Source organism: Mytilus galloprovincialis, chromosome 10 (genome assembly GCF_965363235.1).
Source record: "Mytilus galloprovincialis chromosome 10, xbMytGall1.hap1.1, whole genome shotgun sequence".
Classification (NCBI taxonomy): Eukaryota; Metazoa; Mollusca; class Bivalvia; order Mytilida; family Mytilidae; genus Mytilus; species Mytilus galloprovincialis.
This window is the reverse complement of record NC_134847.1, coordinates 7707813-7725621: the sequence shown is the minus strand read 5'-3', so window position 1 is coordinate 7725621 and position 17809 is coordinate 7707813. Positions and strand designations below refer to the sequence as shown.

Here is a 17809-nt window from a genome sequence, read left to right as displayed (position 1 = left end):
AAAACTATTCTTTAACCGACTCAAGAATAGTTATCAAAGGTTCTAGGATTATAATTTAGTACGCCAGACCCTCGTTTCGTTTACATAAGACTCATCAGTGACGTTCATATCAAAATATTAATAATAAAAGCCAAACAAGTAAAATGTTGAAGAGAATGGAGAATCAAAATTCCAAAAATTTCTGCCAAATACGGCTAACGTAATCTAGTCCTGGGATAAGAAAATCCTTTGTTTTTCGAAAATTTTAAAGTTTGGTAAACAGGAAATTTATAAAAATGACCACGTTATTGATATTCATGTCAACAACGAAGTGTTGAATACTGGGCTTGTAATACCCTAGGGGACGAAACCTCCAACAGCAGTTGCATCGACCCAGTTGTGTAAATAGTTATCAAAGGTATCAGGATTATAATTTAAAACGCCAGACACGCGTTTTGTCTACATAAGACTCATCAGTGACCCTCATATCAAAATATTAATAAAGCCAAACAAGTACAAAGTTGAAGAGCATTGAGGATCCAAAATTCCCAAAAAGTTGTGCAAAACACAGCTTAGGTAATCTGTTCCTGGGGTAAGATAATCCTTAGTTTTTCGAAAAATTTATAGTTTTGTAAACAGGAAAGGAGTAGGTCCAGTATGCACCCTTTTTGGCCCCAAAATATAGCAGTTTTACAAAATTATTAAAATGTAAACTTTTAGTTATTTATTGGACAGTAGAATGCTTCTGCTCCATAAATATGGGCTGTTTTTGACAATACAATGCACATATATTGTGTACTAGCACCATTAAGTCATGCTAAATTACTGTAATCTTCACAATTCTAGGATTTTAGTTCGTGTTCATCCTTAATATTGAAATGTGAGTTGTATTTGATGATAATACATAACATATATAAAGGTTGAGGATGAACACGGATGTGGCCACTTTCATTTTTGACAAAAACCATCCGAAAAGTGACATTTTTCGGCATATTTGGTAGATTTGACATATTTAAACTTAAATCGAATCGTTGTGTAATGCCTAATCAGTTAAAATCTTTCACATAAACTAATTGAATCAAATGAAATAGTCACTTTAGTTTTTAAAAAGTGGTCAAAATGTGTCGTCAGATGAACCTAAAATTTGAGGCCAAAATCGGTCCTTACCGAACCTAGCTACTCCTTTATTAAAATGACCACATTATTGATATTCATGTCAACACCGAAGTGTTGACTACTGTTCTGGTGATACCCTCGGGGACAAAACTTCCATCAGAAGTGGCATTCACCCAGGGTGTAAATATTACACCAGGATTATATTTTAGTACGCCAGATGCGCGTTTCGTCTACATAATTATATAATACTCATCTGTGACGCTCATATCAAAATTTTAATAAAGCCAATCAAGTTCAAAGTTGGACCATTGAAGATCCTAATTCCAAAAAGTTGTACCAAATACGGCTACGAAATCTATGCCTGGGATAAGAAAATCCGTAGTTTTTCGAAATATTCAAAGTTTTGTAAACAGGAAATTCATTAAATGACCACATTATTGATATTCATGTCAACACCGAAGTGTTGACTACTGGGCTGGTGATATCCTCGGGGACGAAACTTGTGATAGTTTTAAGTAAATCTATCCAAAATTAGTTTATTTACCTAGAGTGCAACTTGTGAAAAATTAGGTTGAATATAACAGATAAAGTTTTATTACAGTAGAACGACAAAATACGGTTTTAAAGGGAAAAAAAGAGAGTTTTTTTAATCAGTCCCTATACGACTGTTAGTTAACACTGGGAGTTGGCGATATGTGAAATTGTGTTATTCTTTATAATTAAATTAAAAACTCCGGAACGGTACAAATTAATTTAAACAGTAAAGAATTTTTAATATAAATCCTAACAACGTACAGTTTTCAAGTGGCCATAAAATGTACTGAAGCCGTTAAAGGTATTTGTTTATAGCGATATTTATAATAAAACGGACCATTAATCAAATGGAATAGATATGGTTTTGTACAAAAGGTAAATACTACACTTCCACACTATCTTATTAAACAAAAGTTTTCCTATTTAATTAAATGGTCGTTTGGTAAAGCTGAATGTAGATATACTTGCTGCAACTCTAGATGCTAGATATACTTACTGGAGGTGTGATGAGATGATTGAAGCTGTTAATTTTCACCTTGATAATTATATTTATGTACGTTTCGGCAACAAAGTGTATCGACAGGTTGTAGGTATCACTATGGACACTAATTGTGCCCTTTTAATAGCAGACTTGTTTTTGTACTGTTACGAATCACTTTATGACTAAACTTAGTAAAGACCCGTCGAAATTGCATTTAAATGATAAATTCAACAACACTTACCGTTATCTTGATGATATTTTTTCGTTAAATAATCAAGAATTTTCTCAATATACTGCTGAAATTTACCACAAGGAACTTGATCAAATTTATTCGGTAATAACTGTCCTTTCCTGGATTTAGATATTTCGGTTTTGAATGGGAAACTCCACACTAAAATTTACGACAAAAGAGACGATTTTTCGTTCCCTATTGTTAATTTTCCATTTTTAGATGGTGATGTTCCTTTGGCACCATCTTACGGTGTTCATATTTCACAACTTGTTCGCTATGCCCGTGTCTGTTGTGACGTTTTTGATTTTAACGAACGCAACCTATGTATTACTGGTCTATTATTATACCAGAAATATCCTTACCATAAATTACTGAAAACCTTTACTAAAATTTTCCATAGATATAAAGATGTGGTTTTGAAGTTTGGATGTACCTATAGAAAACTTATTTCAAACGGGATAGCACATCCTCATTTTTACGGAAATGTTGTTAGCCGTGCCCGGAAATTTAGAAATGAACCATGTAAACTTGTAGCTCCTTTAAATAAACTTATTCTTAAAGGTTACCTATTCTACACTGTAATTAGATCATTGAATATTGTTTTTATTGGTATAAATATTGATTTTGTTAGCAGAAAATTAAAAGCTAACTTAATATTACTAGTATGTTATATACATATACATATTCATGGATCTACAATCTGTCGATACCTGTGACTTCGCATTGCACAAGGTCATGTTTTTCTCTGGCTGTTTATGACGTTTTTACCCTAAATCCATTGGATGTTGGATGTGTACGGATTGATAGTTTAGTATTAGATGCATGATTTTTCATTAGTTGTTAGTGGCTGTCTTGAACTAGCTGTCAGATAACTGCGAGTACTCTCAGATCTGTTCATTGTGTCTATTTGTGTCGGGATGTATAAGTACCCGGCCACGTCCACTTGTATTTTTGTCCATCTGATGAGTTAAGCCTTTTTCAACTCATTTTTATAGTTTGTTCTTATGTTGTACTGTTATACCACTGTCCCAGGTTAGGGGGAGGATTGGGATCCCGCTCACATGTTTTACCCCGCCACATTAATTATGTATGTGTATGTCCCAAATCAGGAGCCTGTAACTCAGTGGTTGTCGTTTGTTTATGTGTTACATATTTGTTTTTCGTTCATTTTTTATATAAATAAGGCCATATTTCTCGTTTGAATTGTTTTACATCATCTTATCGGGGCCTTTTATAGCTGACTATGCAGTATGGGCTTTGCTCATTGTTGAAGGCCGTACAGTGACCTATAGTTGTTAATGTCTGTGTCATTTTGGTCTTTTGTGGATAGTTGTCTCATTGGCAATCATACCACATCTTCTTTTTTATACTTTAGACTGTATATAGTTTCTAAAATAAATCGGAACTTAGTTTTTTATCAGAAAAATACAGGAAAACAATTCTTATATTGTTATGTTTTTAGAATGCTTTTCTGAATACCGTCAAGTTTCCTAAATTTCCGTGACGGTTTGACATGTTTGACGGAATTGAAACATGAATCACAGCCTAAACATAAATAATCATGAGATAAATTTGAAAATTGAAATGGGGTATGTGTCAAAGGGACAACAACCCGACCATAGAGCAGACAATAGCAGAAGGTCACCAACAGGTCTTAGAGCAGAACATAGTGAATATTATTGTGTTAAAAACATTCAATACAGTCGGTACTGATGATAGTACAATTTTGACCACCAACGCAATATATTTATCCTAAATCATCATTTTACGACGCTGAATCCACATGATTTGTCCTGCTAAAAGAATTTGACCTTATTTGAATTTGTATTATGTGCGAAAATTGTGCATATGTTATATTACTGTTACTCATGCCTTGTAAGACGTTGTTTGTAAAAAACAAGTACTGTGTAGTAGAATTAACAAACAAAAAAAATCGCAATTTCGCGTTTACCTGTAACATAGTTGTCATCTCTGGGAAAAGTTTCTGTGATGTTAGGTCTTCTACCATTGTTGTCACTGCAATACAAAATTATTATAACTGTTAAAAATACAATATTTCCAATAGCTATAAAAGAAAAACAACCACATGTTAGTTAACTATGCTCATTTAGATCTCAAAGAGTTTTCAAATTAAGACTTTGTTTTTATTTTTTTATTAGAGAGTCTTAAACGAGTTTTTTTTTTTGAAAGAATCTTAAGCTGGCGCACAAAAATTTGATACTGGTATCTATGATGATACTAATTGTATTATAAAACCTACATATAACGTTTGTTGTAGTTAAATCAGAATATCGGATTGTTTTTGATTTTTTGTGTTTTAACGCCACTTTAAACACTTTTAAGCACCGCATTTAGGCTATTTCGTGGCGGTCATTTTTTATTGGTGGAGGATGCCAGATTGCCCAGAGAAAACCATTAACATTCGATAGGAAAACTAACAATCCTAGTCAATCAAGATTGGAGTCAAGTGAACACACACGAGCGGGGTTCGAATTCACAACCTCCGTGTTGACTGGCTAGTGATTGCAGTAGTTACTACTCACACCACTCGACCATCGAGGCCCCTTAAAAAAATAGAATATTATAGAAACCAATTTAAAAACGTAATAAATAAAGGATCAAAAGACAATGAGTCTTCGGGTAAAAATCTGGATTTTAAATGACACTTTAATCCCACTGATTTCATCATCATATCTACCTCTTCGTTGTCATTATTCAAAATATTTATGACCAATAATTTGATAACCATTATTTATCTGTTTATCTATGTATTTTGCTACTTAGAATATCTCCATGGTTATGTTTTAATTAAAATACACATAAAATTGAAAATCATTCAAATCCTCTGTAAAGAAACCACTCCGATAAAAAAAATATTTAAGTAGATATAATCACCGTGTCTGCTATATGTTTCACATGGGGTGACCATTTCGAAGCGAAGAAACACTTTCAAAGTAAGTTCAAGTATCAAAATTTCTTTTTTTTTATAGTTCTTAGTACCATAATGTATTGCATGGAAGGACCTGAAATATAATCTATTTCTTGCAAGAAGAAGCAGTCGTTTTCAATGGTCTGTTTTCTCAAACATCTCTCCCAAGTTTTCCGTGAATCATATTTTGAGGCTTCATGTGGAAATTTCTGGATAAAAAAACTACTTTAGACGACGTATTATTTATATAAAATTGAATTCCTATCAAAGAATTTAACCACATACCAGTTTCTTGTTTAAAATCAATTGGGTTTAAAACTAATTTTTCATCAAAATATCAAGTGTCACTCCGGGCAGCAGATTTTGCGTCTTAAGGGGTAGAGGCTTTTGAAAAAAAGATTTGCATACAAAACATATTTGATTTCTCATTCTTGCCTGCATGACAAGAAATTTAGACGATCAAGCATGATCTGGAATATTTATATACATATTCTGATACATAGGTCTGTAACTAATTAGTTTGTCTCATTGGAAACCTGTCCTATGAAGAATAGTCTAGGGGTGGGTGCTATGGTTGTTTTTTCTTTTTTTTTTAATTTTAATTAAGGCTAACTTGTGTTATAAAACAAAAAGTACAATGATTTTCTATATCAAAAAATCTCTTATGTTTCTATCTAAATTTTAGTTGAATGTACTATTAAATTATGTTATTCTGTGTTGAAAGTTTATCAGTGAAATGACCATTACAATTTGGCCGAAGGTGAACAATTATGGTCAATTGTGCGTAGAGGATTCATAATAAAAGGGAAAACATGCATACATTTTACATTTTGGTCTCTTGTGAAGAGTTATCTCACTGGCAATCATACCACATCTTTTTTTTCATAACTAGTTGATAATGTATGCACACATTAAATCAAAATCACCAGGAACTTGTTTCATTGGATTTAGATTATTACCGTATTTTGGGCTATATCCGTGTGGGTAAATTAAATTATGAACCTTAATTTTAATACTTACTTTTCATCTGTAATTGCCCTACAATTCGAGACAGGAGGAAGGTCCGAATCGATAGTGCATTTATAATCTACAATATAACAGAACGTTTAGTTATACTCATTTCCATATCGTTAATACAATTGAAAAATGTCAAATTATAATTTACAAAGCACTTACATATACATGGTTGTTGCATGAAAACATATATGGTATGCATGCATTGAACAAACTAAACATATACATAGGGTAACAACACTTCAAGGAATCTTAAAGACCTGCAATTGCAATTTCCTTCAGAGAAAATCTAAATTGACTTTGTCTAGGTTCCCTGTATGTTTTTGAAAACCTTTAATTATATTATATATCATCATCTGTAATGGTATCATCTATATGACTTTAAATATATTGTTTTTTAGGAAATAACCATTACCAACCCTTGAATTTAAATGGTCTTTTTCTAACATAATCACATGCAAAAGACATGGAATAATAAAGACATAAAAGATTGTTTACATAAATTTGAAAACTACGATGAATAACACTACCAAGAGTACACATTAAGGCGTGTTGAAAGTCTTAAAATTAAAGGAGTTACTACAAGCATCCAAATAAAGTTTACAATATCAAAGGTCAATGTAAAATAAGTTACTGTAAGATGCATTCTGCACGAAAGACATTCACAGCTTCAACTCAAAATATACTTAATAGATAACTTTGAATGTCCATAAAGGTGGAGTTACCCGATCCTAGCGACTTGATGATCTTATTTTGACAACAACTTAACGTACCACAGTTTGTTTAACAACATAACTAAAAGATAATTGGACCAAATGTTTTATTGTAATGGTCATAATATCTAAAATTGAATTGCTAATACGTTTCAGCCATATGAATAAAACCACTTATTCATAGCTTTCTATTTCAAATTCTGTAATTATCAGTTGATAACGTACATGTTTTCGCATACTAGACAGTATAAAAAAGAAGATGTGGTATGATTGCCAACTATAGGTCACTGTACGGCCTTCAACAATGAGCAAAGTCCATACCGCATAGTCAGCTATAAAAGGAGAAAACTAATGGCCTAATTTATGTTAAAAAAAATGAATGAAAAACAAATATGTAACACATAAACAAACGACAACCACTGATTTACAGGCTTCTGACTTGGGACAGGCACATACATAATTAATGTGGCGGGGTTTAACATGTTAGCGGGATCCCAAACCTCCCCTAACCTGGGACAGTGGTATAATTTTATTTGTCCTTATTTATCAGAAAATGCTTCGTTTGAATAGACAGTTACGATCATCTTAAGTAAGTTACGTTCATCGTTGATAAAAATAAATAAAAGTTACGATCATCATCGTGATTTTTTGTATGTCGATTTTCATTCTTCTTGTTGCTTTTCCATCCTGTTCGAAAAAATATTTCAATGGCAATGCTTATAAAGATGATTCTTGACATAATACAAATTCGAAAATAAGCTGTTAAAGTGGGGAAATCAGCCTTATGAAATTTACCTATATTTGTGTCCGCTAAAATTGGGATGATCGTAACTGCAGTTACTTTTCATGTTGACACCAGCGATTTATTTGTATTGTAGTACTGTCATGTAATGTTGACATTTTTGTGTTATATTTAACATTGCCGTAAATGCAAGAGGTATGGCTAGCCACCAAACCAGGTCCAACCCACTTTTTTTATTTAAATGTCCTGTACCAAGTCAGTAAAATGGCAATTGTTATCTTATAGTTTGTTTCTGTGTTTGTTTCATTGTCGTTAGGTGTTTTTTTATGCACTTTAGTGTTTCTTTTGTTTATTTGTTTTCCTCATATATTTGATGTGTTAACTTAAGATTTAGTTTGTAACCCGGATTTTTTTTTCTATCAATCGATTATGATGTAATACCACCAAATCAACATGATCAAGGTACGTCACATCCGGTTGTATACGAAAATAGATCAAAAAAACATATTCCCTTGAATTTGACAGTTGTAGGTAACTTATCCTACATTTTATTGCAATAAAATATTTCTGTGTCATAAATAATGTCTTGGGTAGTTCGAAGCACCATTATTCTTTTATTTGGTGTTTCTATAGAATATTTTGTAAACCTGAGGTTACATGGTTCCTAAATCTTGTACACAGATTAAGTAAGGGGCGAAAAATGATTTGTTAACTTCCAGGGATGGTTATTTGCTTATATGCAATGAAATGTCATGTGATTTTTTTGTATAGTCCTAGACAGTATAAAACTTTACTCATGCCAAGTTTATTCGAAACAAAGATACATTGTGCACATTTTTTTGAAAAATTAAAATTTAACAAAGACTAATAGGAGAAAATCAATGGTGGTATTACACCAATAGCGATTCGAGCTAAATTTCTTCGACAAATCCAAAGCAAGCAGCATTAAGAAAGAATATAGATTGGACCATAGTTATCAAAGGTACCAGGATTATAATTTAGCACGTCAAACGCGCGTTTCGTCTACATAGGACTCATCAGTGACGCTCAAATCAAAATATTTATAAAGCCAAACAAGTACAAAGTTAAAGAGCATTGAGGATCTAAAATTCCAAAAAGTTGTGCCAAATATTTATCTCATCTGAATACAAACAGTTAAGTATCACAAAAACAAACGACAACCACTGAATAACAGGCTCCTGACTTGGGACAGGCACATACAGACATACATAATGTGGTGGGGTTAAACATGTTATCGGGATCCCACACCCCTAACCTGGGACAATGGTTTAACAGTATAACATAAGAATGAACTATAAAAATCAGTTGAAAAAGGCTTAACTCATCAGATGGACAAAGACATAAATGGACGTGGCCAGGTACTTATACATCCCGACACAAAAAGACACAATGAACAGATCTGAGGGTACTCGCAGTTATCTGACAGCTAGTTCAAAGCCACTACCGGTAACAACTAATAAAACCAGGTGCCTTTGAGCAATTCACTATGCTGTTGAATATTAATCCTCTCAAAAAAATGTTTGAAGAAATTTTCTTTTTATTTATGAAATCTGAAATGAGAAAAATTTAACCCCCCCCCTTTTTTTTCACATCCCCGTTTCCCTTTTTCAAAACTGATATCAATTCAAATTTCTAATGGAGTTTGCAAAAATAACTACTCTTTTAAATACATCATAAAATATTAAAATGTAAAATAAAGTGCTTGTTATCACTGAATGGTAAAGATTGGTTGGTAGTAAAAGTGAATATACATTGTTTATTGTATAAAACAATAAAAAAAAATTCATCAGCAACATTTTATATTGGCAAATTTCCAATGAAGTTATTTACATAAAGTTATTGGCAAATAAAAATAGAAAATGACATCATAGTCATGTCCGGCAAATGCCCAACATACATTATCTAAAAACATTTTAGATAAGATAATGAAAAAAAGCTTCATCAGCAACATTTTATATTGGCAAATTTCCAATGAAGTTATTTACATAAAGTTATTGGCAAATAAAAATAGAAAATGACATCATAGCCATGTCTGGCAAATTCCCAACATATATTATCAACTACTATTCTATACAAAGAAAGATAACTCCAATTGAAAATTAATTGCTATTGCACAATATTGTGCAATTAGATATTTCTTGATATTGTGCAATACTGTGCAATTGAAAATTTCTTGCTATTGCACAATACTTGATATGGAATCCTGATTTGGACCAACTTGAAAACTGGGCCCATAATCAAAAATCAAAGTACATATTTAGATAAAGGATATCAAATAAGCCCAAGAATTTAATTTTTGTTAAAATCAAACTCAGTTTAATTTTGGACCCTTTGGACCTTAATGTAGACCAATTTGAAAACTGGACCAAAAATTAAGAATCTACATACACAGTTAGATTTGGCATATCAAAGAACCCATTTATTCAATTTTTGATGAAATCAAACAAAGTTTAATTTTGGACCCCCATTTGGACCAACTTGAAAACTAGGCCAATAATTAAAAATCTAAGTACATTTTAAAATTCAGCATATCGAAGAACCCCAAGGATTCAATTTTTGTTAAAATCAAACTAAGTTTAATTTTGGACCCTTTGGACCTTAATGTAGACCAATTTGAAAACGGACCAAAAATTAAGAATCTACATACATAGTTAGATTCGGCATATCAAAGAACCCCAATTATTCAATTTTTGATGAAATCACACAAAGGTCAATTTTGGACCCTTTGGGCCCCTTATTCCTAAACTGTTAGGACCAAAACTCCCAAAATCAAACCCAACCTTCCTTTTTATGGTCATAAACCTTGTGTTTAAATTTCATAGATTTCTATTTACTTATACTAAAGTTATGGTGCAAAAACCAAAAATAATGCTTATTTGGGCCCCTTTTTGGCCCCTAATTCATAAACTGTTGTGACCTCAACTCCAAAAATCGATCCCAACCTTCCTTTTGTGGTCATAAACCTTGTGTTAAAATTTCATTGATTTCTATTTACTTATACTAAAGTTATTGTGCGAAAACCAAGAATAATGCTTATTTGGGCCCTTTTTTGGCCCTTAATTCCTAAACTGTTGGAACCAAAACTCCCAAAATCAATCCCAACCTTCCTTTTGTGGTCATAAACCTTGTGTCATAATTTCATAGATTTCTATTCACTTAAACTAAAGTTATAGTGCGAAAACCAAGAAAATGCTTATTTGGGCCCTTTTTGGCCCCTAATTCCTAAAATGTTAGGACCAAAACTCCCAAAATCAATCCCAACCTTCCTTTTGTGGTCATAAACCTTGTGTTAAAATTTCATTGATTTCTATTCACTTTTACTAAAGTTAGAGTGCGAAAACTAAAAGTATTCGGACGACGACGACGACGACGACGACGCCAACGTGATAGCAATATACAACCAAAAAATTAAAATTTTTGCGGTCGTATAAAAATCATGCATCTAATACTAAACTATCAATCCGTACACATCCAACATCCAATGGATTTAGTGTAAAAACGTCATAAACAGCCAGAGAAAAACATGACCTTGTGCAATGCGAAGTCACAGGTAAGGACAGATTGTAGATCCATGAATACGTAGATGTATATAACATACTAGTAATATTAAGTTAGCTTTTAATTTTCTGATAACAAAATCAATATTAATACCAATAAAAACAATATTCAATGATCTAATTACAGTGTAGAATAGGTAACCTTTAAGAATAAGTTTATTTACAGGAGCTACAAGTTTACATGGATCATTTCTAAATTTCCGGACACGGTTAACAACATTTCCGTAAAAATGAGGATGTGCTTTCCCGTTTGAAATAAGTTTTCTACAGGTACAGACAAACTTCAAAACCAAATCTTTATATATATGGAAAAATTTAGTAAAGGTTTTAAGTAATTTATGGTAACAATATCACTGGTTTAATAATTTACCAGTAATACATAGATTGCGTTCATTAAAATAAAAAAACGGGTACTTGTACATCCCAACAACAAAAAGACACTAGGAACAGATCCGATAGTACTCGCAATTAACTGACAGCTAGTTCAAAGCAACTAACAACTATGAAAAAAAATGCATCAAAGACTAAATATTATATCCATCAATATAATTTTGTATGTTTATTTTGAATGTTTCTATACCTAAACGTTAAAAGTATAATCTGTCAATATCAGGTTTGATTAAAAGTTAATAATCATTTGCTAATATTGAAATCTGAAATCATTGTTTTTAACGGTTCATTACACTACAAACTCCTCAGAGTCTGAATTGACCAGTTTTTGTGCTCGACCAGTAAAATCGAGCACACATTTTACTCGACTAGTCTCGACATTGTCTCGACTGTACTTAACTGTACTTAAGTGTACTCGACTAGGTCTCGACTTTACTTAATTAGTCTGATTCAGTACTTGATGATCTTTGTGTAGTCTGAAATGGTCTTGACCAAGGCTCGACCTGTCTCGACCTGTCTCGACTAGTCTCGACTCAGTCTCAACCAGTCTCGACCTGTCTCAACTAGTCTTGACCTTTAAATTTAGTTTTGATTGGTGTAATTCAGCCCATCTAACTAAATTTAATGAAAGAATTTAATTTTACAATATGTAAAAATAAAAATTATTATATAAAAATTCAGATAGGCATCTTTAATTTTTTTTATAACTTTTTCAAATCAACTTGGATTTGCATCAAACTATGCAGCTATCTTACATATATATCAAGCTTACTGAATCCCATTTCATTTAGTTTTTTGTTATATTGCTGTAAAATTTAAAAATAAAGTAATCTTGGTAAAAAAAGCTGGGATTTGCAATTCGGACAAAATAGAGATAGTACACTTTAATTTGTTTAATAACTTTTTCAAATCAACTTGGATTTTCATCAAACTATGCAGCTATCTTAAATGTATACTAAGTTTACTAAATCCCAGGTCATTTTGTTTTTTTTTGTATTGCTGTCAAATTCAAGAATTAAATTACTCTAGGTCAAAAAAGCTAGAATTTGCAGTTCGAACAAAATAGAGATAGTACACTTTAATTTTTTTTATAATTTTTTAAATTCAACTTTGATTTTCATCAAACTATGCAGCTATCTTACATATATATCAAGCTTACTGAATCCCATTTCATTTAGTTTTTTGTTGTATTGCTGTAAAATTTAAGAATTAAAGTAATCTTGGTAAAAAAAGCTAGGATTTGCAATTCGGACAAAATAGAGATAGTACACTTTAATTTTTTTAATAACTTTTTCAAATCAACTTGGATCTTCATCAAACTATGCAGCTATCTTAAATGTATACTAAGTTTACTAAATCCCAGGTCATTTTGTTTTTTGTTGTATTGCTGTCAAATTCAAGAATTAAATTAATCTAGGTCAAAAAAGCTAGAATTTGCAGTTCGAACAAAATAGAGATAGTACACTTTAATTTTTTTTATAACTTTTTAAATTCAACTTTGATTTTCATCAAACTATGCAGCTATCTTACATATATATATATCAAGCTTACTGAATCCCATTTCATTTAGTTTTTTGTTGTATTGCTGTAAAATTTAAGAATTAAAGTAATCTTGGTAAAAAAAGCTAGGATTTGCAATTCGGACAAAATAGAGATAGTACACTTTAATTTTTTTAATAAGTTTTTCAAATCAACTTGGATCTTCATCAAACTATGCAGCTATCTTAAATGTATACTAAGCTTACTAAATCCCAGGTCATTTTGTTTTTTGTTGTATTGCTGTCAAATTCAAGAATTAAATTAATCTAGGTCAAAAAAGCTAGAATTTGCAGTTCGAACAAAATAGAGATAGTACACTTTAATTTTTTTTATAACTTTTTAAATTCAACTTTGATTTTCATCAAACTATGCAGGTATCTTACATATATATCAAGCTTACTGAATCCCATTTCATTTTGTTTTTTGTTGTATTGCTGTAAAATTTAAGAATTAATTTAATCTAGGTAAAAAAAGCTAGGATTTGCAGTTTTGACAAAATAGAGATGGTGCACTTTAATTTTTTTAATAACTTTTTCAAATCAACTTTGATTTTCATCAAACTATGCAGCTATCTTACATATATATCAAGCTTACTGAATCCCATTTCATTTAGTTTTTTGTTGTATTGCTGTAAAATTTAATAATTAAAGTAATCTTGGTAAAAAAAAAGCTAGGATTTGCAATTCGGACAAAATAGAGATAGTACACTTTAATTTTTTTTATAACTTTTTCAAATCAACTTGGATTTTCATCAAACTATGCAGCTATCTTAGATAAATATCAAGCTTACTAAATCTTAGGTTATTTTGTTTTTTGTTGTATTGCTGTCAAATTTAAGAATTAAATTAATCTAGGTCAAAAAAGCTAGAATTTGCAGTTCGAACAAAATAGAGATAGTACACTTTAAGTTTTTTAATAACTTTTTCAAATCAATTTGGATTTTATTAAAACTATATAGCTACCTTGGTGATCTTACTACATCCCAGGTTGTTATGAAGTTTTAAAATATTTTTTTGTCAAATTTAATGACATGGCACTATACATGATTTAATTACATCAGTACACGCGAGTTTTACAGGTAAAAAGAAAGCCCTACTTTTCTTAAACTCGTATATTACTTATCTAGTGAATTTAAAGCCCTGCTATTTAGATTTAACAGGATGTTGCAACTTTGAATAAATGTTATTTAGAATTTAAAACTCTCTGGTAGATGTGATCTTTTTAATAAGTTTGCCCCAAGCAGAAGGTATTGCTTTATATATCACCACAAATCAGAAAAACTATTTTAATAATTTCTAATGTTTCATCCCTTTTTGATATATTTATATAGTGTATATCAAAAGGAATAAAACATTAAAGGAATTATATAACTATTTTATATATACTTTTTCCCAAATTATGAGAAAAGATATATTTCTAATATCGTATCTTTTTGACCCAGGTTAATTAAATTCTTAAATTTGACAGAAATACACCAAACAAAATAACAACCTATGATTCAGTAAGATCAATATATTGCAAAGATATTTGTAGAGTTTGATGAAAATCTAAGTTGATTTGAAAAAGTTATGAAAAAAATTAAAGTGTACCATCTCTATTTTGTCAAAACTGCAAATCCTAGCTTTTTTTTACCTAGATTAAATTAATTCTTAAATTTGACAGCAATACAACAAACTTTATAACAACCTGGGATTCAGTAAGATGAATACATCACCAAGGTAGCTATATAGTTTCAATAAAATCCAAGTTGAATTAAAAAAGTTATAAAAAATTTAAGGTGTACTATCTCTATTTTGTTTGAACTGCAAATTCTAGCTTTTTTGACCTAGATTAATTTAATTCTTGAATTTGACAGCAATACAACAAAAAACAAAATGACCTGGGATTTAGTAAGCTTAGTATACATTCAAGATAGCTGCATAGTTTGATGAAAATCCAAGTTGATTTGAAAAAGTTATTAAAAAAATTAAAGTGTACTATCTCTATTTTGTCCGAATTGCAAATCCTAGCTTTTTTTTACCAAGATTACATTAATTCTTAAATTTTACAGCAATACAACAAAAAACTAAATGAAATGGGATTCAGTAAGCTTGATATATATGTAAGATAGCTGCATAGTTTGATGAAAATCAAAGTTGAATTTAAAAAGTTATAAAAAAAATTAAAGTGTACTATCTCTATTTTGTTCGAACTGCAAATTCTAGCTTTTTTGACCTAGATTAATTTAATTCTTGAATTTGACAGCAATACAACAAAAAACAAAATGACCTGGGATTTAGTAAGCTTAGTATACATTTAAGATAGCTACATAGTTTGATGAAAATCCAAGTTGATTTGAAAAAGTTATTAAACAAATTAAAGTGTACTATCTCTATTTTGTCCGAATTGCAAATCCCAGCTTTTTTTTACCAAGATTACTTTATTTTTAAATTTTACAGCAATATAACAAAAAACTAAATGAAATGGGATTCAGTAAGCTTGATATATATGTAAGATAGCTGCATAGTTTGATGCAAATCCAAGTTGATTTGAAAAAGTTATTAAAAAAATTAAAGTGTACTATCTCTATTTTGTCCGAATTGCAAATCCTAGCTTTTTTTACCAAGATTACTTTAATTCTTAAATTTTACAGCAATACAACAAAAAACTAAATGAAATGGGATTCAGTAAGCTTGATATATATCTAAGATATCTGCATAGTTTGATGAAAATCCAAGTTGATTTGAAAAAGTTATAAGAAAAATTAAAGATGCCTATCTGAATTTTTATATAATAATTTTTATTTTTACATATTGTAAAATTAAATTCTTTCATTTCACAGCAATAAATCTAACTACCTAATAAGCTTGAATTTTGTAAGATCAATATTAAATTTAGTTAGATGGGCTGATTTACACCAGTCAAAACTAAATTTGAAGGTCAAGACTTGTCGAGACAGGTCGAGACTGGTTGAGACTGAGTCGAGACTAGTCGAGACAGGTCGAGCCTTGGTCAAGACCATTTCAGACTACACAAAGATCATCAAGTACTGAATCAGACTAATAAAGTAAAGTCGAGACCTAGTCGAGTACACTTAAGTACAGTTAAGGACAGTCGAGACAATGTTGAGACTAGTCGAGTAAAATGTGTGCTCGATTTTACTGGTCGAGCACAAAAACTGGTCAATTCAGACTCTGAGGAGTTTGTAGTGTTACTTACTGCATTTAAACTGTGAAACAGCTGCAGTATTGATCCGTCATGTCCGTCTTTTTGAGAACCGCATTTTTTCTAAGACGGACATTGACCTCAGAATCTTTTAATTATTGTCAGTTTTCCACCTACAGTTTTATTTTCTTAGAAGAATGCCTAAAACACCGACATTATCTAAAACTTGATATTTCAGGGGGAAATACAGTACTAAATATGATGTCTGATTTTATTTAAGGAATTAAACCTTGACGACTGGTCCCTTTTACATTCTGTCAGTTTTAAAATTTTAAACTAGTTTCATAAAGAGATATATTCAGAAAATTTGTTAAGATTTTAGTATTATCTGAAAGTAGAGAAAATATTTTAAAAATATTCGGAGAACGGACAACCGAACGAAAATGAAAAACACAAAGTTGTATATTTTACATCAGCTCAGGTGTTTAAGATAGGTAGGAATCCTGTAAATGATAGATGGTAAAGTGTTTGATTAATCTACATTAAGCGCATACGATACAGTTTTGATCCAATATTTAAATTTTGACGAAAATTTGCATGTATGCTATTGTATACCTGATATAATAAAATATGTAATAACAAATATACTTTCAGGTGCTACTTGTTGAGTAAATTGAGGTAAAAATTTCAGATTTTTTTTATTTGTGGATGTAGTTTTCTTTCGACAGATATACGTAACTATTTAGTTTTAAAACATAAACACACAATGTTTTTTTGTTGAATTATTTGTAATTTCTGTTTTATATAAATGTTATATAACTTTGTACATTTTATTTCTACAAATAACTCATACATTTGTATTTATCAAATGTTCATGAAAGTAGAAAAAACGTCATTTTTTGCTGTATATTTATCAAATTAAAAAATATGCTCTATTGACTTTTTCATGAAAATTGGTACACATATAAACTTTTTGTTGTAATCAAACCAAATGTCACTTTAAAAAAGAGGGTTCCAAGAACTCGTTTTCACGTTAAATCTGTTTGAATGATAATCAAATCAGTCGAAAACTGCATCTTTTCGCGATAAGTTACATTTTGACGTCGCGAAAATAACAATTCACGAAAGCAACATCATTTTATGTACCTCCCCTATAAGTGAATCGTATGTCCTTAAGTCGAAGTTTATATTGAAAACCTCGGACATATTCTTCAACATGTTGCGCCAAACCTGCAAATTATCCTATAATAAAATTAAAATCGTTTTGTGCTGTGACCATGAGTAAATCAATATGCGAACATAGAAGGTGGATTGAGTGGTAAACAGTATCCTTTTGCAAAAAAACAGAATGAAATATTGAGAAAATAAGATGTGGTACATGTATGAGCTGCTGAGACAACTCTCCAAAAGACACTTAA

The 17809-nt window shown here is 30.8% G+C and overlaps 1 protein-coding gene across 1 annotated transcript in view; it reads right to left on the bottom strand.

Moving 5' to 3' along the window:
* The window catches only part of LOC143048848 (uncharacterized), a 123742-nt gene that overhangs the window by 93952 nt on the left and 11981 nt on the right, over positions 1–17809 (bottom strand). The window contains exons 6-7 of the mRNA XM_076222717.1: positions 6292–6358; positions 4294–4358 (exon numbers count right to left, since the gene is read on the bottom strand). Coding sequence (XP_076078832.1) covers positions 4294–4358; positions 6292–6358 — 132 coding nt within the window. The remainder of the gene's footprint in view (positions 1–4293; positions 4359–6291; positions 6359–17809) is intronic.